The sequence below is a fragment of the Haliotis rufescens genome, unplaced genomic scaffold, assembly GCF_023055435.1.
Source record: "Haliotis rufescens isolate VD_foot unplaced genomic scaffold, xgHalRufe1.0.p SCAF_41, whole genome shotgun sequence".
NCBI lineage: Eukaryota > Metazoa > Mollusca > Gastropoda > Lepetellida > Haliotidae > Haliotis > Haliotis rufescens.
The window spans coordinates 2,876,191-2,902,975 of NW_025964124.1; the positions used below are offsets into that span (position 1 = coordinate 2,876,191).

The 26,785-nt window shown below is 42.9% G+C and overlaps 1 protein-coding gene across 1 annotated transcript; it reads left to right on the top strand.

Moving 5' to 3' along the window:
- Positions 1–710: 710 nt before the first annotated feature.
- On the top strand, positions 711–24,977 carry LOC124127646 (multiple epidermal growth factor-like domains protein 10). Its single transcript, XM_048382755.1, has 5 exons — positions 711–829; positions 17,973–18,025; positions 19,603–20,601; positions 21,053–21,167; positions 21,388–24,977. Exons 1-5 carry the CDS (start codon positions 711–713, stop codon positions 21,458–21,460), a joined length of 1,359 nt encoding a protein of 452 aa, XP_048238712.1. The 3' UTR covers positions 21,461–24,977.
- The last annotated feature ends 1,808 nt before the right edge of the window (positions 24,978–26,785 follow it).

Consider the following 26,785-nt stretch of genomic DNA (forward strand, 5'->3'; position numbering starts at 1 on the left):
CTCAAGGTATGTCTGTGCTTTAGTACTATAATCTTCTCCTCCGTCAGAGAAAACTTAGCAATGAGAGGGCGGGGTTTTTGGGTTGCGGCTGTTTGACCCCTATCCAATGGGCCCGTATAATATCGGGGCGTTGCCAATACTTTGTCTTCACATTCTCATTGAGCATAGTAATAACTTTATCCTTGCACATTTCGAAGGTCTTATCAGCTTCTTCAGGCACGCCATAAAATACTACGACTGAAGGCCTCTAACCTGTCGATATCAGAGTCTGGACGAGATACCTTGTCTTCAAGGTGTTTAACTTTCTGATAGAGTGCATCTATATCACTGTAGATAGTCTCCTGTTCAAGTCCAATCCTTTCTACCTCTGAGCGCACTTCTGAAAGTTAGTTTTCAAGTAATGAACACTTGCCGCTAAGGTCAGTTAGTTGTGATTTAATTACACTCATCTCGGTAAACACAGACTGTCGGAAATCCCGTAGTTCTGCGAGGATTTCTGATTTAATCTCAGTCTTTACATTGTTCAAATCTTCCATAGTAACAGGCCCTGGGTTGGTCTCAACATCACCAGAAAGTAGTATATGGAGTCTCGTTACATATCCTGCGATGCGAAAACCGTCACAGTTGAGTAATGAAGTCACAAAACATGGTCAACAAGGGATAAACACAGTGACGTCACATACACTTTCGTGTTCATGTGGTAAATAACGATGAAGATCCTCAACGGCGTTAGAGAGAACTTGTTTGTTAGCCGACAGCATGAGGTGGAGTGTAAGCAAGACCATGCAGACGGATACACGCAGCGGTGTATCAGAGCACGACGTGTGAGGTGTGTACTCAGCGTCCATGGCGATATGTCTCACCTGTCGTGTCCCTGGAGGGTGGGAAAACTGCCCAGTCCTGGCTCTGTAAGTCGCAAGATCGATCATCTTCTCTTCTCCAATCTTTCTAGGTATACTTATCTATTTCATGTACCAACTTTGCATTTTGTAAAGTAGCGCTCATGAACGCATCATATGTGACATCATCTTTTTCTTCAAGGTGGGTCAACATCAAAGCCCCTCAGGCCCCTTAAAACCCGAATTAAAGAACATCAAAGCTCAGTCTCCAAAGATGACTCTAAATCAGCTCTATCAGACCACATCCGTGACAACCCAAGCCACAGCATCCAGTGGGAGAGAGTCAAAGCCCTCACCACTAACCTCAAACACTTCAAAATCAGAAATCTACAAGAAGCCATCAACATAAAAGACTCCAGCCGTCAATCAACCGTGACCAAGGCTATTACATACCCGGCTTACCATTAACTCATCCAAGAGCCCAATCAGTCATAATCCTGTAGTTTATATTACTGGCTTCACTCTTTTGATTATGTTACTGACTTCACCGGCAATGTCTTAACAAATAACTACCCCTTTTGTGTACATAATAAGCTTCTCCAGTCCAGTATAACTACATCTACTATACTGTATAAACATTGCCTCCTATCGGTATATATACTTGTCAATACTCTGTATATCACTTGCTTGATAACGGTGTTAAAACGTCGCCCTTAATTGTAATAAAGAAGTTGTCCATCCATAAATCTTATCCTTACTTAGCACTCCAACTTCTAAATGCCTATCAAAGAAGTTGTCATTAATTGGTACTCATTGTGAACATCACTTCTAAATGGATCACTTCTCGTTATGGTTCTATAGTTCGCGTTTTGTTGGTTGTGAGTATATTAAATTGTTTTCCCCCCAAATGAATAACGTCACACCGAAAATAATTTCAGTCCAATCAAAGAACATTTTTCCCCAAATGAAACATGGCATATTATGAGTATCAGTATGGGTAAAGACACGAAATAATGTTCTACGCATTGTTGCACAAGTATCAAGTGTTAGGCTCTGTATGTTATGAGCTTTTTGCGCCTGCCCATGTAATTGTTGTGTTGGTGAGTCAGTAGGTGTCAGTGCTTCCCAAAGCTGCATATGTAGGACTTGGTTTGTGTTGAGCTGCCGATGTAATTGTTGTGTTGGTGAGTCAGTTGCTGTCAGTGCTTCCCACAGCTACATGTATCGCACTTGGTTGTTGTAGGGCTCCCCATGTAATTGTTGTGTTAGTGAGTCAGTAGGTGTCAATGATCCCCACAGCTACATGTGTAGGTCTGGGTTGTTGTTGGGCTGCTCATGTAATTGTTCTGTTGGTGAGTCAGTACCTCACAGTGCTTCCTACAGCTTTATATATAGGACTTATTTGTTGTGGGGCTGCCCATGTAATTGTTGTGTTGGTGAGTCAGTAGGTGTCAGTGCTCCCCATAGCTACATGTGTATGAATGGGTTGTTGTGGGGCTTCTCATGTAATTCTTGTGTTGGTGAGTCAGTAGGTGTCAGTGCTCCCCACAGCAACATGTGTAGGACTGGGTTGTTGTAGGGCTGCCCATGTAATTGTTGTGTTGGTGAGTCAGTAGGTGTCAGTGCTCCCCATAGCTACATGTGTATGAATGGGTTGTTGTGGGGCTTCTCATGTAATTCTTGTGTTGGTGAGTCAGTAGGTGTCAGTGCTCCCCACAGCTACATGTGTATGAATGGGTTGTTGTAGGGCTGCCCATGTAATTGTTGTGTTGGTGAGTCAGTAGGTGTCAGTGATCCCCACAGCTACATGTGTATGAATGGGTTGTTGTGGGGCTTCTCATGTAATTGTTGTGTTGGTGAGTCAGTAGGTGTCAGTGCTCCCCACAGCTACATGTGTATGAATGGGTTGTTGATAATGTCATAAGCAGGAAGAAAGCCTACGGGCCACGAGGAAGTGGGGATTTTCCCTGTCGAAATGTGATTAGGTTATTTCATTTTACCCACCTCACATCAACCCATTGCACATAAACCCAGTCCTTCTGTTGTCGATGTCATGAAGAATGGAAGAATTATTTGCGACAATGCGTTGACATGAAAACATGTGTCTGTGGGCATCGTCAAAAGGAGTGAAAACAACATAACAATTGACGTGAAATTAAAAACATAATTCTGACACTACTAGCCAAACATGTAATAGTGAAAGGTAACCAGGCTTGTTAGATTATATTTCCTTGTTGAGTCAAACTGCAGGGTCGACAGTTGAACTGAACTACAGACCGTGACATTATGGGATACTGTAGTTACTGGTTTCAATAGCTCACTGCACAAGGAAATATTTCCATTGTGAAATCTAGGTCACTTATCTGCAGGTTTTACACATGCAGCTATGTCAAATACAGATACAGACGTATAGCAGGAAATAAATATTTGCATTTGCCTCTGAAACAGAATATCTAAGGACAATTAACGATTAAAATTTGGATAAATTAAACGTGTTTGAAGAATTCATCGTAACCAATACAGAGAATGTTAAGTGTTGATAGCAACAATTCTAGTTTCATATACCAGTTGATCGGTAGAGCAGGAAGTAAAGGTACACATGTGTATTGTCCTCCGTTTGACAAAAATTCCCTGTGGCTAAGAGATCGACCATTGGTATTTTTGGTTTGGGGATGAGTGTTAGCGTGGGGGTGGGAGAGGGGATGAGTTGGTCTGGGATTTCGTTTTACAGCTACAGAACCAGATATGTTTTTATTTAATACTATCAGCCTGATTTTTTAAAGAAAAACACCTTGTGGTGGGCAATTTTTCCTTGTTTTAACAGTTAGGATATGGAAGGAGGGGATCTGGAAACATCCCTGCTTTTCACAGGCCATGACAACTCAAAAACAAATGACGCGACAGCACTGCAAAGTCACATTACAAGCACTTGGTCATAGGAGCTTATAAAACATGGTGAAATCCATTTCAGAACACGCACAGTTCAAGAATCCAGTGTCAGGGCCACGCACAGTTCAAGAATCCAGTGTAAGGGCCACGCGCAGTTCAAGAATCCAGTGTCAGGGCCACGCACATTTCAAGAATACAGCGTCAGGGCCACGCACAGTTAAACAGAACAGCGTCAGGGCCACGCACAATTCAATGATACAGCGTCAGGGCCACGCACAATTCAAGAATACAGCGTCCTGAAATGATGAAATTGACAGCAAACAAAACGAATCCCTCATGTCAGTCATATGCCATTTCCATTGTCAATCAACAGATTATTGTTGAACCACACAGATCAATGTGATGGAATACGTCCATACACTAATAACCTTGAATCACCATGAATAACTCTCACTCGGAATCATACAATTTGAAATAGTCTTAAATTCACCTGATACATTACAGTCATATTTCTTTAAAACGACAAAACATTGATGCAAATTTCTCACTTGCCAGCGTCGAACCTGCCTCGCCCATCGCAATCTCAGGCGTCGATTTTGAGCAGTCAGTACCATTCCTCTGAAAGCACGATACGTTAGGAGTCCAGCAGCACGAAGTCGTCGTAGTACTGTACATTGGCTAACGGGATGTCCCAACGCTGTTGCTGCCGTCGCAGTCGCCGCTACGAATCTGTTTCGCAGGTGAATGAGCCTTATCTGACCGTCTTCCAGTGGTGTTGTTACACGGCGTCGTCCGGTTCTAGGTCTGGCCTGTGTCCCTCCTGCCTGTACCGTTGAATCAGCCCGGCTACTGTCAATGGTGTACAACCAAACCTTCTGGTAATTTGAACCTGTGTTGCCCCCATTTCGGCCATACCGATGGCTCTCTCTCTCTCTGCTCCTGTGACAGTTGTGGCATTTCTTTTGTGAGCTTTCATCACGTGTGGTTATACCCTGCAGACGAACGCATTTATACAGCTAACTTTCACGTGCAGTTTATGCCATAGCCGGAAACCTGTTTCACCATTTTTTGGTCACCACACGAGCGCCGTCAAAGGTGGCGCGTTCGGGTGAGGTGTCTTTTGGTACCTGTTCCTGGGCAGTCATATTCCCAATACCCACTTTCCACTAGTTATCGCTGTTTTTAGGAAAATTACAAATTGCCAACCAAAACTTTCTTTTGCCGCTTAGTTTATATTGCCATCAATAGTGTACTACCACATATATTGTGTTGCCATTGTTGTTGTTTTTGCAGTTATTTGTTTTGATTTGTAAACCTAGTTAATTGTGTAATGAAAATTGTTGATTGTATACCATTTGTTGATTGTTTGTTGGATTCACACCAAATTCATTTTGATGCATATTTCTGGGTTAACACATTGTTTCAATTAGGGAATCGACACATAACAGGACAGGGTCCGATCGTCGGTTTCCGCTCACCTCAAGCCACCTCAGTAGATACAGGAAGTGGGAACCTGGACAAGAAGTGGGAACCTGGACAAGAAGTGTTAATCACGAACTTGAGGGAAACACGACAGTAACATGAATACAACGATGAGTGAGTGAATAGTATTTAGTGCCGTAGTCAGCAATATTCAGCCTCGTCACCACATCATCTTAATAATCGAGTCGAGACCAGACAAACCAGTGATTGAACGCATGGACAACAATCCATGCCGAGTCACATTGTGACCTTCTTCCCATATAGCGGCAATCTTGAATGTAAAACTGTGATACGATGTTGCAACCAAGCTACTCGTGTTCATTAGCATAAGTACTTTGCAAACACCGATAATGAAGTTTTAGTATCATACACACATTATAATTATTTCAGTGAACAGAAAATACAAATCATTTTAAGTTTGCCACAAACACAACGTCCTATGTTTGGTACGTTCCTAATATGCGTGACCTTCGCCTTGCCACACTCACCCACGTCACCTTGTCGGACCGTTGGGCAGCGCTACACACTCACATTTGCTGGCGTCAAGTGCTGGTCTTCCCATAGTGTTTTGTACCAGCAAGACTGTCTAAAGAGTTGATGCGTTTGTACAACGGTATCTAGGGAAATGCGTCATGCAGGATACCCAGAGGTACAGAAGTGGTACATAGCCTGACACAGCTCGACTATCATTAACCCACTAGAACTGCTCGAGACAAACAGGTATAAGCAGACTTTTTAATATCAGATGTTGGACTCGCACAGACGCATAGTCTGAGTGTCTCTACCAATACGTGCATGCAAGAATAAACGGCAGCCAAATAAACATTGCACCACCTCCAACCTTTACACGGTTATTAGACACTTCTATTAATCACAGTGTTACATGGTGAAAGTCCCGTTAAAACAACTATATGACCGCCTCCATTTCACACTTCCGTGTCGGGGTATCGGTAAAATCCACTGGTCGTTTTATTCTCAGTGATGGCAGCTGCGACCCGGTAAGTCTACTACCAAACTGAAATATACATACACATGCCGCAATTTCTTGACCTTCTGTGATTGACAATGATTGTATTTTTATTGCATTGCCTTTAATACATAATATGTGTATGTGTACGTGTGTGTGTGTGTACGTGTATGTGTATGTGAGTGTTTGAGTGTGAGTGTGAGTGTGAGTGTGAGTGTGTACATATGTGTGTGTGTCTGTGTACGTGTGTGTATGTGTACATGTTCGTGTATTTGTGTGGGTTTGTGTGTGTACGTGTGTACGTGTGTCGGGAGTGTCCGTGTGTGTGTGTGTGGGGGGGGGGGGGGGGGGAGGACGCGCGTGTGTGTGTTTGTGTACGCGCGCGTGTGTGTGTGTGCATGTGTATGTGTACCTGTGTGTCTGGAGGGCGTTGTGTATGGGTCAGGGTATGTGGATGTACGTATCTGTGTGTGCGAGGGGTGGGGGTGTACGTGTATGTCTGGGTGTGCACGCGTTTGTGGTTCTACGTGTGTGTGTGTGTGTGTGTGTGTGTGTGTGGGGGGGGGGGGGGGGGGGGGGGTATGTACCTGTGTATGTTTGGCTGTATGTGTGGGGGTGGGTGGGGGGCGGGGGGTGGGGGCCTATGTATGTACCTGTGTGTGTTTGGATGCACGTATGTGTGTACGTGTGTGGGGTTTTGGGTGTATATCTGTGTGTGTTTGGCTGTACGTATGTGTGTACGTGTGTGGGTGTAAGAGTGTACCTGTCTGTGTTTGGCTGTGCGTGTGTGTACGTGTGTGTGTGTGTGGGGGGGGGGGGGGGGGGGGGATATACGTACATGTGTGTGTTTGGCTGTACGTGTGTGTGTGTGTGTGTGTGTGCACCTGTGTGTGTTTCGCTGTATGCATGGGCGTAAACCTGTGTGTGTTTGGCTCTGTGTGTGTAGGTGTGGACGAGTGTACGTGTGTCTACGTGTGTGTCTACGTATGTGACGAGTGGTCTGTGTATGTACATGTGTGTGTACGTGTGTGTGGTTGTGGGTGTGTACGTTTGTGCGTGTGTGTGGGGGGGGGGGGATGTACATGTGTGTGTTTGGCTGCATGTGCGTGTTTACGTGTGTGCATGTACCTGTGTGTGTTTGGATGTATGTGTCTGTGTGTGTGGGTGTGTACGTGTGTGTCTGACTGTATGTGTGTGGATGTGGGTGTGCAACTGTGTGTGTTTGGCTGTATGTGTGTGGGTGTGGGGGTGTACCTGTGAGTGTGTGTGGGGGGTTGTTTATTACCTGTGTGTGTTTGGCTGTATGTGTGTGTGTGGATGTGGGTGTACACCTTTGTGTGTTTGGCTCTATGTGTGGGTGTGGGTGTGGATGTGCACCTGTGTGTGTGTACGTGTGTTTGTTGGTTTGTTTAGAACCTGTGTGTGTTTGGCTGTATGTGTGTGGGTGTGGGTCTGTACCTGGGAGTGTGTGTGGGGGGTTGTTTATTACCTGTGTGTGTTTGGCTGTATGTGTGGGTGTGGGTGTGGGTGTACACCTTTGTGTGTTTGGCTGTATGTGTGGGTGTGGGTGTGGGTGTACACCTTTGTGTGTTTGGCTGTATGTGTGGGTGTGGGTGTGGGTGTGCACCTGTGTGTCTGTGGGTGTGTACCTGTGTGTGTTTGACTGTATATGTGTGGGTATTGGGATGGGGTGGGGTTGGGGGGGTGGGGGTTGGGGGTTTGGGGGTGTACCTGTGAGTGTGTGTGGCTATGTACGTGTGTGTGTGGGTTTGTTTATTACCTGTGTGTGTTTGGCTGTTTGTGGGTGTGGATGTGGGTGTGCACCTGTGTGTGTTTGCCTGTATATGTGTATGTGTGGGTGTGAGTGTGTACGTGTGTGGGGTGTGTGGGTGTATACAGATCCCATTCACACACTTGCGCATCTGAACACAAAATACAAAGTTAAAAACACTTATGGTATTTATTATATTTACTAATTAAGAGAACACATTATCGATTTAAAATTCAACATAGCAACTGTAATTAGTGCCCATGGGTTATATTAGGCATGCGTCTTTAAGGTTGTTGCATAACAAAAAAAAACAAAGCTGAATAATTGTTGATCAAACTAGTCTGAACATGGTATATGAAAATATGTGAACGATGTGGGGCCCACCAAATGAAATTGTGTCAACAACAAATGAACAAGAATGGTGTTTGTACTGGTACTGACAAGTGATATGTTTTGTTATCTTTCATACGAAGATACTAAACATCCCCACTGAGCTCATGGATACAGACGTTTCTATGGTACCCAGCTTCCCATTTGTGAAAGTTGTCTTATTGGTGATTCACTTTTTAAGATGGCATGCGAGCACTCGTGTGCACTTTTGAAACTGAAAGTGAAAGTAACAAATGTTTTATGACGGTTGTTTAAAGAACAGTGTACTTCGGCCCATGAACTCTCATAGCAGGATGTGACCTATATTTCACTGACATCTAAACACAACTGTCGGCGCCCTCCTTCTGAGATAATGCGAATTATAGTATTATCTATATCTCGCTTGAATTTGTCTGAAATACAAATTAGGTGTGTCGGAGTCGGAGTGCGAGACTGTCGCATTAACGGGTCTACATAGCACTGATTTAATCGGTTCCCATCATTAGTGTCGGATAAAGCCGATTTTTATTGTCGGAGTAACGAGTTTCGGATTAACGAGATTTGACTGTATGGTATCACAAAGTCATAAACTAGTGGTTTCAGGAAATATGTTCACAGATGACGACAGGCGCAGACAAGGCATAGTTCCATTGACTTCCAGGGGAAAACACAACACATTCTCTCAAAATCACTCACGAATATATGTAAACCCTCCTCACTCACTCACTCACTTATTAATGAAGGTTCTGTATCACGAAGGTACTGTGTACTCCACACAGCCAAACACTCACTCATGAAGTAACTGCACAGGTAAACTCCACTCACACACTCACTCACCCATAAAGTAACTGCACAGGTAAACTCCACTCACACACCCACTCACCCATGAAGTAACTGCACATGTAAACTCCACTCACACACTCACTCACTCGTGAAGGTTCTGTGTATGTAAACTCGAGTCACTTCACTCACTCACCCATCAAGTAACTGCACATGTAAACTCCACTCACACACTCACTCACTCATGAAGGTTCTGTGTATGTAAACTCCAGTCACTTCACTCACTCACCCATCAAGTAACTGCACATGTAAACTCCACTCACACACTCACTCACCCATGAAGTAACTGCGCATGTAAACTCCACTCACACACTCACTCACTCGTGAAGGTTCTGTGTATGATAACTCTCCTCACTCACTCACTCATTAATGAAGGTTCTGTATCACGAAGGTACTGTGTAGTCCCCACAGCCAAACACTCACCCATGAAGTAACTGCACGTGTAAACTCCACTCACACACCCACTCACTCGTGAAGGTTCTGTGTATGTAAACTCAACTCATACACTCACTCACTCGTGAAGGTTATGTGTATGTAAACTACACTCACTTCACTCACTCACTCATGGAGGTTCTGTGTATGTAAACTCCACTCACTTCACTCACTCACTCATGGAGGTTCTGTGTATGTAAACTCCACTCACTTCACTCACTCACTCATGAAGGTTCTGTGTATGTAAACTCCACTCCCTTCACTCACTCACTCGTGAAGGTTCTGTGTATGCAAACTCCACTCACACACTCACTCACTCATGAAGGTTCTGTGTATGTAAACTCCACTCACTTCACTCACTCACTCGTGACGGAACTGCACATGTAAACTCCACTCACACACTCACTCAATCCTGAAGGTTCTGTGTATGTTTACTCTCCTCACTCACTCACTCATTAATGAAAGTTCTGTATCACGAAGGTACCGTGTACTCCCCACAGCCAAACACTCACCCATGAAGTAACTGCACATGTACACTCCACTCACACACTCACTCACCCATGAAGTAATTGCACATGTAAACTCCACTCACACACCCACTCACTCGTGAAGGTTCTGTGTATGTAAACTCAACTCACTTCACTCACTCACTCATGAAGGTTCTGTGTATGTAAACTCCACTCCCTTCACTCACTCACTCATGAAGGTTCCGTGTATGTAAACTCCACTCCCTTCACTCACTCACTCGTGAAGGTTCTGTGTATGCAAACTCCACTCACACACTCACTCACTCATGAAGGTTCTGTGTATGTAAACTCTACTCACTTCACTCACTCACTCGTGACGGAACTGCACATGTAAACTCCACTCACACACTCACTCAATCCTGAAGGTTCTGTGTATGTTTACTCTCCTCACTCACTCACTCATTAATGAAGGTTCTGTATCACGAAGGTACCGTGTACTCCCCACAGCCAAACACTCACCCATGAAGTAACTGCACATGTACACTCCACTCACACACTCACTCACCCATGAAGTAACTGCACATGTAAACTCCACTCACACACCCACTCACTCGTGAAGGTTCTGCGTATGTAAACTCAACTCATACACTCACTCACTCGTGAAGGTTATGTGTATGTAAACTCCACTCACTTCACTCACTCACTCATGGAGGTTCTGTGTATTTTAACTCCACTCACTTCACTCACTCACTCATGGAGGTTCTGTGTATGTAAACTCCACTCACTTCACTCACTCACTCATGAAGGTTCTGTGTATGTAAACTCCAGTCACTTCACTCACTCACCCATCAAGTAACTGCACATGTAAACTCCACTCACACACTCACTCACTCATGAAGGTTCTGTGTATGTAAACTCCAGTTACTTCACTCACTCACCCATCAAGTAACTGCACATGTAAACTCCACTCACACACTCACTCACTCATGGAGGTTCTGTGTATGTAAACTCCACTCACTTCACTCACTCACTCATGGAGGTTCTGTGTATGTAAACTCCACTCACTTCACTCACTCACTCATGAAGGTTCTGTGTATGTAAACTCCAGTCACTTCACTCACTCACCCATCAAGTAACTGCACATGTAAACTCCACTCATACACTCACTCACTGATGGAGGTTCTGTGTATGTAAACTCCACTCACTTCACTCACTCACTCATGAAGGTTCTGTGTATGTAAACTCCAGTCACTTCACTCACTCACCCATCAAGTAACTGCACATGTAAACTCCACTCACACACTCACTCACTCATGAAGGTTCTGTGTATGTAAACTCCACTCACACACTCACTCACTCGTGACGGAACTGCACATGTAAACTCCACTCACACACTCACTCAATCCTGAAGGTTCTGTGTATGTTTACTCTCCTCACTCACTCACTCATTAATGAAGGTTCTGTATCACGAAGGTACCGTGTACTCCCCACAGCCAAACACTCACCCATGAAGTAACTGCACATGTACACTCCACTCACACACTCACTCACCCATGAAGTAACTGCACATGTAAACTCCACTCACACACCCACTCACTCGTGAAGGTTCTGTGTATGTAAACTCAACTCATACACTCACTCACTCGTGAAGGTTATGTGAATGTAAACTCCACTCACTTCACTCACTCACTCATGGAGGTTCTGTGTATGTAAACTCCACTCACTTCACTCACTCACTCATGGAGGTTCTGTGTATGTAAACTCCACTCACTTCACTCACTCACTCATGGAGGTTCTGTGTATGTAAACTCCACTCACTTCACTCACTCACTCATGGAGGTTCTGTGTATGTAAACTCCACTCACTTCACTCACTCACTCATGAAGGTTCTGTGTATGTAAACTCCAGTCACTTCACTCACTCACCCATCAAGTAACTGCACATGTAAACTCCACTCACACACTCACTCACTCATGAAGGTTCTGTGTATGTAAACTCCAGTTACTTCACTCACTCACCCATCAAGTAACTGCACATGTAAACTCCACTCACACACTCACTCACTCATGGAGGTTCTGTGTATGTAAACTCCACTCACATCACTCACTCACTCATGGAGGTTCTGTGTATGTAAACTCCACTCACTTCACTCACTCACTCATGAAGGTTTTGTGTATGTAAACTCCAGTCACTTCACTCACTCACCCATCAAGTAACTGCACATGTAAACTCCACTCACACACTCACTCACTCATGGAGGTTCTGTGTATGTAAACTCCACTCACTTCACTCACTCACTCATGAAGGTTCTGTGTATGTAAACTCCAGTCACTTCACTCACTCACCCATCAAGTAACTGCACATGTAAACTCCACTCACACACTCACTCACTCATGAAGGTTCTGTGTATGTAAACTCCACTCACTTCACTCACTCATTCGTGACGGAACTGCACATGTAAACTCCACTCACACACTCACTCAATCCTGAAGATTCTGTGTATGTTTACTCTCCTCACTCACTCACTCATTAATGAAGGTTCTGTATCACGAAGGTACCGTGTACTCCCCACAGCCAAACACTCACCCATGAAGTAACTGCACATGTACACTCCACTCACACACTCACTCACCCATGAAGTAACTGCACATGTAAACTCCACTCACACACCCACTCACTCGTGAAGGTTCTGTGTATGTAAACTCAACTCATACACTCACTCACTCGTGAAGGTTATGTGTATGTAAACTCCACTCACTTCACTCACTCACTCATGGAGGTTCTGTGTATGTAAACTCCACTCACTTCACTCACTCACTCGTGACGGAACTGCACATGTAAACTCCACTCACACACTCACTCAATCCTGAAGGTTCTGTGTATGTTTACTCTCCTCACTCACTCACTCATTAATGAAGGTTCTGTATCACGAAGGTACCGTGTACTCCCCACAGCCAAACACTCACCCATGAAGTAACTGCACATGTACACTCCACTCACACACTCACTCACCCATGAAGTAACTCCACATGTAAACTCCACTCACACACCCACTCACTCGTGAAGGTTCTGTGTATGTAAACTCAACTCATACACTCACTCACTCGTGAAGGTTATGTGAATGTAAACTCCACTCACTTCACTCACTCACTCATGGAGGTTCTGTGTATGTAAACTCCACTCACTTCACTCACTCACTCATGGAGGTTCTGTGTATGTAAACTCCACTCACTTCACTCACTCACTCGTGACGTAACTGCACATGTAAACTCCACTCACACACTCACTCACTCATGAAGGTTCTGTGTATGTTTACTCTCCTCACTCACTCACTCATTAATGAAGGTTCTGTATCACGAAGGTACCGTGTACTCCCCACAGCCAAACACTCACCCATGAAGTAACTGCACATGTAAACTCCACTCACACACTCACTCACCCATGAAGTAACTGCACATGTAAACTCCACTCACACACCCACTCACTCGTGAAGGTTCTGTGTATGTAAACTCCACTCATACACTCACTCACTCATGGAGGTTCTGTGTATGTAAACTCCACTCACTTCACTCACTCACTCATGGAGGTTCTGTGTATGTAAACTCCACTCACTTCACTCACTCACTCGTGAAGGTTCTGTGTATGTAAACTCCACTCACACACCCACTCACTCGTGAAGGTTCTGAGTATGTAAACTCCACTCATACACTCACTCACTCATGGAGGTTCTGTGTATGTAAACTCCACTCACTTCACTCACTCACTCATGGAGGTTCTGTGTATGTAAACTCCACTCACTTCACTCACTCACTCATGGAGGTTCTGTGTATGTAAACTCCACTCACTTCACTCACTCACTCATGAAGGTTCTGTGTATGTAAACTCCACTCCCTTCACTCACTCACTCGTGAAGGTTCTGTGTATGCAAACTCCACTCATACACTCACTCACTCATGAAGGTTCTGTGTATGTAAACTCCATTCACACACTCACTCACTCATGAAGGTTCTGTGTATGTAAATTCCACTCACTTCACTCACTCACTCGTGACGGAACTGCACATGTAAACTCCAATCACACACTCACTCAATCCTGAAGGTTCTGTGTATGTTTACTCTCCTCACTCACTCACTCATTAATGAAGGTTCTGTATCACGAAGGTACCGTGTACTCCCCACAGCCAAACACTCATACCATGAAGTAACTCCACATGTAAACTCCACTCACACACTCACTCACCCATGAAGTAACTGCACATGTAAACTCCACTCACACACTCACTCACTCGTGAAGGTTCTGTGTATGTAAACTCCACTCACACACTCACTCACTCGTGAAGGTTCTGTGTATGTAAACTCCACTCACTTCACTCACTCACTCATGAAGGTTCTGAGTATGTAAACTCCACTCACTTCACTCACTCACTCATGGAGGTTCTGTGTATGTAAACTCCACTCACTTCACTCACTCACTCATGAAGGTTCTGTGTATGTAAACTCCACTCACTTCACTCACTCACTCATGGAAGTTCTGTGTATGTAAACTCCAGTCACTTCACTCACTCACCCATCAAGTAACTGCACATGTAAACTCCACTCACACACTCACTCACCCATGAAGTAACTGCACATGTAAACTCCACTCACACACTCACTCACTCGTGAAGGTTCTGTGTATGATAACTCTCCTCACTCACTCACTCATTAATGAAGGTTCTGTATCACGAAGGTACTTTGTAGTCCCCACAGCCAAACACTCACCCATGAAGTAACTGCACATGTAAACTCCACTCACTCACTCACTCACCCATGAAGTAACTGCACATGTAAACTCCACTCACACACCCACTCACTCGTGAAGGTTCTGTGTATGTAAACTCAACTCATACACTCACTCACTCGTGAAGGTTATGTGTAAGTAAACTCCACTCACTTCACTCACTCACTCATGGAGGTTCTGTGTATCTAAACTCCACTCACTTCACTCACTCACTCATGGAGGTTCTGTGTATGTAAACTCCACTCACTTCACTCACTCACTCGTGACGGAACTGCACATGTAAACTCCATTCACACACTCACACACTCATGAAGGTTCTGTGTATGTTTACTCTCCTCACTCACTCACTCATTAATGAAGGTTCTGTATCACGAAGGTACCGTGTACTCCCCACAGCCAAACACTCACCCATGAAGTAACTGCACATGTAAACTCCACTCACACACTCAATCACCCATGAAGTAACTGCACATGTAAACTCCACTCACACACCCACTCACTCGTGAAGGTTCTGTGTATGTAAACTCCACTCACACACTCACTCACTCGTGAAGGTTATGTGTATGTAAACTCCACTCACACACTCACTCACTCATGGAGGTTCTGTGTATGTAAACTCCACTCACTTCACTCACTCACTTATTAATGAAGGTTCTGTATCACGAAGGTACCGTGTACTCCCCACAGCCAAACACTCACCCATGAAGTAACTGCACATGTAAACTCCACTCACACACTCAATCACCCATGAAGTAACTGCACATGTAAACTCCACTCACACACCCACTCACTCGTGAAGGTTCTGTGTATGTAAACTCCACTCACACACTCACTCACTCGTGAAGGTTATGTGTATGTAAACTCCACTCACACACTCACTCACTCGTGAAGGTTCTGTGTATGTAAACTCCACTCACTTCACTCACTCACTCGTGAAGGTTCTGAGTATGTAAACTCCTCCCACTTCACTCACTCACTTATGGAGGTTCTGTGTATGTAAACTCCACTCACTTCACTCACTCACTCATGGAGGTTCTGTGTATGTAAACTCCACTCACTTCACTCACTCACTCATGAAGGTTCTGTGTATGTAAACTCCACTCCCTTCACTCACTCACTCGTGAAGGTTCTGTGTATGCAAACTCCACTCACACACTCACTCACTCATGAAGGTTCTGTGTATGTAAACTCCACTCACACACTCACTCACTCATGAAAGTTCTGTGTATGTAAACTCCACTCACACACTCACTCAATCTTGAAGGTTCTGTGTATGTAAACTCCACTCACACACCCACTCACTCATGGAGGTTCTGTGTATGTAAACTCCACTCACTTCACTCACTCACTCATGGAGGTTCTGTGTATGTAAACTCCACTCACTTCACTCACTCACTCATGAAGGTTCTGTGTATGTAAACTCCACTCACTTCACTCACTCACTCGTGAAGGTTCTGTGTATGCAAACTCCACTCAAACACTCACTCACTCATGAAGGTTCTGTGTATGTAAACTCCATTCACACACTCACTCACTCATGAAGGTTCTGTGTATGTAAACTCCACTCACTTCACTCACTCACTCGTGACGGAACTGCACATGTAAACTCCACTCACACACTCACTCAATCCTGAAGGTTCTGTGTATGTTTACTCTCCTCACTCACTCACTCATTAATGAAGGTTCTGTATCACGAAGGTACCGTGTACTCCCCACAGCCAAACACTCACCCATGAAGTAACTGCACATGTAAACTCCACTCACACACTCACTCACCCATGAAGTAACTGCACATGTAAACTCCACTCACACACTCACTCACTCGTGAAGGTTCTGTGTATGTAAACTCCACTCATACACTCACTCACTCGTGAAGGTTCTGAGTATGTAAACTCCTTTCACTTCACTCACTCACTCATGGAGGTTCTGTGTATGTAAACTCCACTCACTTCACTCACTCACTCATGAAGGTTCTGTGTATGTAAACTCCACTCACTTCACTCACTCACTCATGGAGGTTCTGTGTATGTAAACTCCACTCACTTCACTCACTCACTCATAAAGGTTCTGTGTATGTAAACTCCACTCACTTCACTCACTCACTCATGGAGGTTCTGTGTATGTAAACTCCACTCACTTCACTCACTCACTCATGAAGGTTCTGTGTATGTAAACTCCACTCACTTCACTCATTCACTCATGGAGGTTCTGTGTATGTAAACTCCATTCACACACTCACTCACTCATGAAGGTTCTGTGTATGTAAACTCTACTCACTTCACTCACTCACTCGTGACGGAACTGCACATGTAAACTCCACTCACACACTCACTCAATCCTGAAGGTTCTGTGTATGTTTACTCTCCTCACTCACTCACTCACTTATTAATGAAGGCTCTGTATCACGAAGGTACCGTGTACTCCCCACAGCCAAACACTCACCCATGAAGTAACTGCACATGTAAACTCCACTCACACACCCACTCACTCGTGAAGGTTATGTGTATGTAAACTCCACTCACACACTCACTCACTCGTGAAGGTTCTGTGTATGTAAACTCCACTCACTTCACTCACTCACTCATGGAGGTTCTGTGTATGTAAACTCCACTCACTTCACTCACTCACTCATGGAGGTTCTGTGTATGTAAACTCCACTCACATCACTCACACACTCACTCACTCGTGAAGTAACTGCACATGTAAACTCCACTCACACACCCACTCACTCGTGAAGGTTCTGTGTATGTAAACTCCACTCATACACTCACTCACTCGTGAAGGTTTTGTGTATGTAAACTCCACTCACTTCACTCACTCACTCATGGAGGTTCTGTGTATGTAAACTCCACTCACACACTCACTCACTCATGAAGGGACTGTGAAATTTTCCCACTAACTTATGAAGGTACTGTGTATGAAAAACTGACTGACTGAAGGACTCACGAACGAACGAACGAACGAACGAAGGTTTTCGTGTAACTTGGTGTGGATACAATGTTATGACAGTAACATTACAAATATGAAAAAGTATAAGTGGTCGACTGTAAATAGTTTATGAAAGCAATTCTGAATAAAACCAGTTACCATCCCGTATGTACTAGCAATATTTACTTTTTTGTCTTCATTTCTTCCAGACAATCTACCCTCATCTCGGCGATTCTTGTGTGTATGGTATTTTCAACACGAGGTAACACATTCATTCATTTATTTAAAAATTATTTTTACATGTACGCTTGTGTCATAGTATCTTTTCTTTGCAACAGCAATATCTTCCCCGTTACTGTGACATGGCCGTGGGTGTACACAGTTTATTTCCCATAGTTTTACCAAATACATTTGTGTACATTCATTTCTCGACCTGCTTTTATAGTTTATATATAACTTTAGCTAAGCTGTATGTTCTCAAGGTACTGTTATCAAAACATATCAACACAAACAGTTCTTGAAGTAAAGACTTCATGCAAGCTACGCTCTTTTGGAAATACAGGGGAATGACGTAAGGTCTTCAATTTCACAAACCCGTCGGAAATGTCGGCGAAATGTATCTCTTAAGATGACCTTTCTGGATTCATATTCTTCCAACCTAGCCAACGTTCATTCAGGTATTGATGAAAGACAAGCTGTTGAATAAATAAGAAATGAAAAAGTCGAGTGGTTGTAGTTTATCGTACAATAAAACACTGCAAAGAGAATAAACCATGAGTCTTTTATTTCTTTTGAAATATCACCATCATGTACCTTTTCTTAAGAATGTTGATAAAGTGTACAAGATTAAAAATATTTACCAAATTTTAATAATGATGACTCCGACCTGGAAATGTCAGTGATATTTCCACCCGCTCACATTAAACTCCTGATCTGTGGAAGTACGAAATGTTCTGCTCAGCGTCCCAAGGGTAGCTGGTCGGGTAGGCTAGTGGTTAAAGCGGTCTCTCGTCACGCCCATTTCTGGTGTCCCCAGCAGCATAAAAGCAGCGTGAAACCATACTCACGCACACACTCACTCCTCAACGTCCCGCTTTGTTACGCCATGGTGTCTACTTTTTATCCCCCCGGCATATAATGCGGGGGGATATAGCGATCAGCCAGTCTGTCTGTCTGTCTGTCCGTCTGTCCGTCCGTAATCATTTCCTTTTCCGGGGCAGAATTCGAAAACCATTCAGTGTATTTGATCGAAACTTGGCAAATCTATCAGGCACATACTGAAGTGGTGTCTTTTGATATTTTGGGATTTTCCTCATTTTTATTTTTTTCAATTTTTATGGAATGAAGTTGGACATAGTTCAATTGGGGATGGGGTTCGTTTCAGGGCAGAATTCGAAAACCATTCAGTGTATTTGATCGAAACTTGGCAATGCTATCAGGCACATACCGAAGTGGTGCCTTTTGATGTTTATTTTTTTAGGAATTTTTATTTTTTACAATTTGTATGGGGACTCCATTGGGGAACGGGTTCGTTTCCGGGCCAGAATTCGAAAACCATTCAGTGGGTAAACAATGTATGCTTCTTAAAGAACATTTAACTGTTGACTCATTACATACAAAATTGCACATTTACTAGTGGTTAATTTACAGACAGCTGCCGGGGGGATATGTCATCTTTCTGATGACTCTTGTTTCTATTCCTCGTTGTTGTGTATGATAGTATTTTGAATTCCTCCGCCGACGCTAAAAGTAGAAAAGTGAAAACCCGATTTATATTATATATTTTCTTGTATTTTTCACACCGAAGTAAGTAATCACATGACCTATAAACTGTTGCAGCAACAGGATGCAGGGAAGGTCAGCAGTGTTCTGACTGCAACAGGACGACGGGGTACTGCGAAACTGAATGCTACACTGGATTCTTCGACCTAAAATGCAGGTCCAGTTGCAGTAAGGGCTGTCGTCATGGTCAATGTGAGTCCACGGGGACAGGCATAGGGAGATGCACTGAAGGTTGTGTGCCTGGGGTGTATGACATAGACTGCAAGATACCATGTACTCGTGAGGAAGCCACCTGCGTCCAGTGTCCGAGTACGTGTGAAGAGGGATATTGTCAGCTAAATTCCACCTGTGTGTCTGGCTGTGTGGACTCCTATTATGGTTCAGAATGTAAGGACTGCTCCAGCAGATGCAAGACCTGCAACAGGATCACAGGCACGTGCAAAGAGTGTCAATCCCCATTTCATGGTTTGAACTGTTCCTATACCAGATCATGTGAGACTGGATGTGTGGACGGGTGTGGGCTTGTAGTTAGTGCCAACTTCTGTGTCGAGGTGTGCAAGGGAAACTGTAGACCTGCACTCAACATGACTGATGCTTCGCGGTGTCTGGCCCCTTCTGCTAATCCTCAAGTGCTTTGTACCTCTGAGTGTCACAGCCAGACTGGCGAGTGTCTCCATGGCTGTGTAGAAGGCTGGTATGGTCCACGGTGCTCCTCTCCATGCAGTGCAGGTTGTAGTGGAGGAAGGTGTGACGATGCAGGTGCTTGTGTGGACAGATGCAGATCTGGATATTTCGGGAGAGACTGTGAACCCTGTCACGACCACTGCTACAATCACTCCTGCAACCCCTACACCGGGAGCTGTGTGGACGGATGCATCGTGGGATTTTATGGGGAGTTTTGTAATGACAGCTGTGATGTTTGTAGTGATGACATGTGTCATCAGGCGACTGGCACGTGTATCAACGGATGTAACGTCAGTCACAGTGGATGTGAACCTACCTGTACAAGTAACTGTTCCAGAGACTATTGTTTGAGAGGAATAACATGTGCCAAAGGTAAAGTTCATAAATATAAACATAATCTTAATTGTGTTCTACAGAATTGATAACCATTGTGATGATTATTGCTTTAATATTGTTTAGCATCATTGTAAACGTGGTAACATTGACATTTTATATGTATTTTGTTAAAAAGGTGATTTACGCTGATATTCAATGTCATTCTGTTGGATATATCATCTGAACATTGTATTGTGTAATTATATTTGCTTACTCACCATTGTTTCACAAAGTAGTAAGATTAAACACTTGAACATGTCCTTAACATAATATAGAACTTAGTGTTTATAACAACAGTAAAGATAAGTGACTTTCAGATATAGTCAACCATTATCCATTTCAATAGAGGGACTACGACATCTTTAAATGTTTCTTCAAATATTACCTTGTCATTTACTGTTGTAGAGGGGTTCAGTATGTTATCATGTTGTCGCACTGTACTCCACAGGAACTCTGAAAGCATATGGTATCAGTATAGGAATACCAGTAACATGTGTGCTCTTTGTCCTGGCTATCCTGATGACAAACTACATATGCTACCGCAAAGGCCGGTCTGTTGAAAGGTCAGTACACATGTACAGAATGCAGTCAGCTGAAAAGGTAGTTCTGGTTTCTTCTGATTCTTCCAAACGTGATGAGGGTTGAGAATCAAGCTCTCACAAAACTTCTACATCAAATGTAAAATATCCATGTGTTCTGGAACAGTTTAAAAGGTACATGAGTAGTTGATGTGAATATTTTCTCTAAGATATTAATCGTTCTCGTCTTTCTGTGTTATCGCAGGGAGAATCGTATAGAGGATGAGGAGCCTTGCCACGTTGTTGAGTACCAGTCGTGGCAAAATACTATGACATAGACGAAGGGGCTTTGGACACTGGTGAACCAACTGAGAACCAAGAGAACCTGGACGAAGAGCTGGGTCTCGCCATGCCTGTCATAGCAGAGGTCTTCCCCACGGCTGCGGCCCTTGCACACAGCGATCATGACGAGTCATCAGAGAGCTCAGCAGCATCAACTTCTCGATCCTACACCCACCTGATCCCTGACGTAGTCGCTGGTGACCCGGGGACAGTTGATAGTTACATATCGCCAGTGGAAGAATCGACCCTACACTTACCTACCACTGACGTTGACACTGGTGACCCGGGGACAGTTGATAGTTACATATCGCCAGTGGAAGAATCGACCCTACACTTACCTGCCACTGACGTAGTCACTGATGACCCAGGGACTGTTGATAGTTACATATCGCCAGTGTATAATGATGGTGGAAGAGGGTGTGAATCTTTGTAAATAGGTTTAACATATGATTCGGTGAAGATATGCACCTAGACAAAAGTTAAGGACGCCCAGAAATGTATCAATGTCTAATGCAACAACTGCTGGAATGAATTCACACACAAAACTAATGTGGCCTGCAACAGCAACGCTCTGACAGTAAGAAACTACCAACATTGTCAACTTCATGATAGTGGCGGCCTCCATCCTGCAACTGGAGCCACTCCCGATGCAAAGCTACTTCCAATTCACGCACATCCTGCTGTCTACGGGCCACAAGGATGTCTCAGATGCACTCCAGTGGACTAAGCTCTAGATCTGAGCAAGGTACGGAAAATGTTCTGGAGGTAGGCTGTCACAACCCGGGATCTATGGCGTCTGGAATTACCACCAATGAACTTAGGTCTTGTGGTTAGTGGATGGTTGTCGAAATGTTCAATTCCAATGTGCTGATAATCTTTCAGGTTGCCATTCGTGTAAGACACCCTCCCCCCTCATCGTCCATCTGTGACATGGTGGAGCAGGAACCTGCTTCCGTCTGACAAATGGAATTTCCGCAGGGTTCTCAGATTCAAAGGACATTGTGCTAAAACAAAAACCTTGGATGGCGATCTGCCAGTAAGGAGCGTTTGATGACTCTCCAGAATGACGTTCCTGCTACTCATAAGGTCCTTCTAAGCATTGGTTTGGCCATGTTTCCTCATCAATCGGCTTATTAATGTGTAGTTATAGCCCAATTGACGCCAGATAGTCTTGAAGGACAACCCTGTGGAATACATTCAAATTATTTGCCCTCTTTGTGTTTCTGATATCTACCTTCGTGGCATGTTCACATTGAATGACTAAACTATGGAATCCAAGATGGGATATTGTTGCGTTGTCGCATTGTCGCCCTTGCAAAACAAGTCCAAAAATGGCCAAATTTCAGCAAAGCATGAAAATGAAATGCGTCATTTTGACCATTTGTCCCATTATCGAGCTGTCGTATTGTTGCAGTTTCTATTCGATTTTTCATATTTACCAAGGTCGATCTCATAATGCACCCCATCTAAAATTTGTGCCAGAAGGCTTTAAAATGCAGGACAACATGACAATGTGATGTATTGATAATGTCTCATTGTCGCCCTTTTCTATTTTTGGTGCCCATGTATATAGTAAGTGAATTTGTCAAACTCCAGGGATTATAAAACCAAAGTATCAATGGTAATACGAGGTGCTTTTCTCAAAATGAAGACAACTATTTGATCGTTCCTTTAGAAGTTAGTTCATATATCATTATTGTCGTTTGTATAAACCAACCTGTTTTCAAGGCAAGAAAGACACTCTTTGTCTTCTATTTCATTTCTTTTCAAATCAATGAGGGGACACGGTTGGCCAAGTCGTTGTAGACGGGTTAATTCTCTGTGCAGAGTTGCGTCTCCAAGGCGTGTGTATGCTTATTGTAGCGTTGTCGCTAGCTAGGGATTGGGTGTGTAGGACTGTTAATGTACTGACGTGCAATTTCAGGGGAGATAATTCATGATGCCATGCTTAGATACAACTACATTGATGTATAACGTTATACTTTCGATCCGAACGATAGCTTGCTACAAATGAAGACAATTGCTAGAGAGTTACACACACGCACAGACAGGAAAGAACTATACCGTTGTAACTCAGCTCAATTGGTGAGAATTAGCTGTGGGTAAAGATAATATGATTTCGTATTTTCTTTCTTCACCTCGAACCACACTATTCCAACACAAATATTGATATTGATGGCGTTTACTTGTAAGTATGAACACAAATCGTAAGAAATGATAACATCATTCTACATAAAATAGGAAGTAATAGCTAAACGGATGGCCCTTAGTCCTTTGATTCCCGCATTCACCTGATTGTGTAATTTGACTAATGTTGCATCATTATTAAATGAGTACTAGACATATCATCAAATGGAATGATTTGCTAAAACAAATTTCACATTTTTGTTTGACGTCATAGCTTGTTTAATGTCTGTGGCGACGTCAGAGAAAGACGGTATTGGTATATAAATTGATAGATTTCTAATCTAATTTCGTTCACATTATGAAAAATCTTGATTTGGAACACAAAATTTGACCTTTTTTCGACACAACGTAAAATGACTGTTTTTAACCATGTTAATAATGTCTTGAATACATAAAAAAGATACGAAAATAGCTCCTTTCGTCTGAACTTTGCTTTGTTTACAAGTACAGTTTTCCGAGCACAGCGTTCGTTTTAACAACTAATCTATTTTGCTAAATCTCATATAGACAGTTTGTACTGGCTACAAAGACCATTTGTCATTTGATGCAGGAATGAGGAATTCAAGGATATATGTATAAAGCTGAGTTTGAAGTATATGTGATGCAATAGGCGTCAATCGGCACACGTGAAACGTGATTTTGTAAACACTATCCTTTTTTGCGTATTGTCTTAAACATTATAATGGATTCTAGGGTTATGGGCGACGTTTCAGAATAATCATTGGTAAGTTGATACATTACAGATACCTGATGACTATTTTTGTAATGAAATTCTCCGAGTAAATATAAGATATGTAGATTTCAAAACACACTGTAAATTACACTGTGAAAGGTGATATAGTAATATGTCAAAATCAGTTTTATAATGTACCTTATTTTCAGAGATTGTTTTCTGTAATATTGCTTTGTTTAAAATGTCAGCTGTTGATATCACAGAACAGAAAATGTCTCGCAGAATTCAAAACGGTGATCAGAGACTTTACAATGTTTTATGGTATCGGCTGTGAAGTGTATTTGTGTGCGTAAAATATTTTGAATTGTATTCGACTTCATAGTAAGGGTAGACGAGGAGGGTCATGAATTTCTCTGTTACCTCCAGGGGCTTAATTAAACTCTTCTTGCCAAGGACCTGTATTGTATCATGTGCGCTTCACTTATTTTTGCATGAGCTTCAATAATTTTAGTTATCACGCCCAAAATAACAAAAAGGGCGGGATTTACGATGTACTTAATTATTCGTAATTTTGCCTTGCCTAAAATGTCCACGGACGATATCACAGGGAAGAGAATTGTCAAGTATATTTGTGTGCGTAATGTGTTTTGAATTTTATTCCACTTCAAAGTGAGGGTTGAAGAGGAGGGACATATGTCCCTGTGGCATTCAGGGGGTAAAAGTAGAAATGTTGGTTCATAAGTAAGACAACACATTTCTCCTCGGGTTTTATGAGATTCAATCGTCACACAAAGATCCGCCTTCCACGCACGCCTAAATACTCGCTGTATACAATACAAACAGCTGTGTGTGTGACCTAGATTACCCAGACGGGGCTACACAATCCTCTGCTAGATTCAAGTCGACTAATACACAGCCTCATAACAAGGCACAAGGTGTACAGCAAGGAGATATGATCTTCCGGGTGTTGCATGCTCCGACAGCTACGCGTTTCAGCATATTGACAATATTGAGTTAAACTGCTATTGTTGTACCCGGATTGCCTAAATGTCGGGCCAAGAAAAGTCGTGCCGGGCCGGGCCAGTGGATTGCAGAATGATAAAACGAAACGTGCATATCTAGGCAGATCACAAATATCCAGAAACGTATAGTTTTTCTCATTTGATTGAGTTTGAATCAAAATGCATCTTCAGCAATGTAATAAACTGATAATTATAGCTACATACCGAGAGTCCATACCGAAAAGTCGGGAATGCCTAAAAGTCGGGCCGGGCCGGGCCAGCGGGTAATACTAAAAATGGATTACAGAATAATAAAACGAAACGTGCATATCTAGGCAGATCTCAAATGTCCACAAACGTATAGTTTTGCTCATTTAATTGAGTTTGAATAAAAATGCACCTTCAACAATGTAATTAACTGATGATTATGACTACATACGTGAGTCTCGTAGAAAAGTCTTGACTGTGTGTGTTCTTTGATTAGAATGCTTCTCACCGACCTTATTATATTTATATCTAAAGACTAGTATTATATCTAATTATTTACCACTTTATTGTCTCATATTTCAGTAGTTAAAGAAAACACAGAGCTCAAAGTGAAGCCTTTTTCACTCTACATTCTCAACATAGTCTCTATCAGAAGTGTTTGGTGCGACTTGGCCTGAGCGGTCAAAATCAACTTTAAACACTCAGATTTATCTTCAAATGTGTTTAAATCTTTGGATTAGTGTTATATCTACTTATATACCACTTTATAGTGTCACGGTACATCGTATTTAAAGAAATAAGGTGCTCAAAGTGAAGCTTTTTTACTGTATTTTCTTAAGAAAATCTATGTCAGAAGTGTTCGGTCCGACTTGGCCCGGGCTGTCAAAGTGAACTTAAACCTCACAGATGTTTCATCAAATGGATTCACATCTATAAACTAGTATAATATCTACATAAATACCACTTTATAGTGTCTCAGAACGCTGTACTTAAAGAAAACAAGGGGCTCAAAGTGAAGCCCTTTTCCCTTTACTTTCTCAACATAGTCTCCATGAGAAGTGTTTGGCTTGTGTTGGGTCCGACTTGTGCCGGGCGGTCAAAATGCACTTTAAACACACAAATGTATCTTCAAATGTCTTTAAATCTATAGACTAGCATTATTTCCACCTATATACCACTTTATAGTGTCTCAGTTCACTGCATTGAAGAAGACAAGGTGCTCAAAGTGAAGCCCTTTTCCCCTCTATATTCTCAACATAGTCTCTATAAAAAGTGTTTGGCTTGTGTTGGGTCCGACTTTGCCCGGGCGGTCAAAATCTACTTTAAACACATAGATGTATCTTCAAATGTGTTTACATCTATAGATTCGTGTTATGTCTACCTATATGCCACTTTATAATGTCACGGTACATCGTATTTAAAGAAAACAAGGTGCTCAAAGTGAAGCTTTTTTACTGTATTTTCTGAAGAAA

Excerpts from the sequence above, each read along its gene's own strand:
- LOC124127646 (XM_048382755.1), top strand. The coding sequence starts at position 711 with ATGAAGATCCTCAACGGCGTTAGAGAGAACTTGTTTGTTAGCCGACAG. Across the intron at positions 830-17,972 it reads ATCAGAGCACGACGTGTGAG|ACAATCTACCCTCATCTCGG; the intron begins GTGTGTACTCAG and ends CATTTCTTCCAG. Across the intron at positions 21,168-21,387 it reads AAAGGCCGGTCTGTTGAAAG|GGAGAATCGTATAGAGGATG; the intron begins GTCAGTACACAT and ends GTGTTATCGCAG.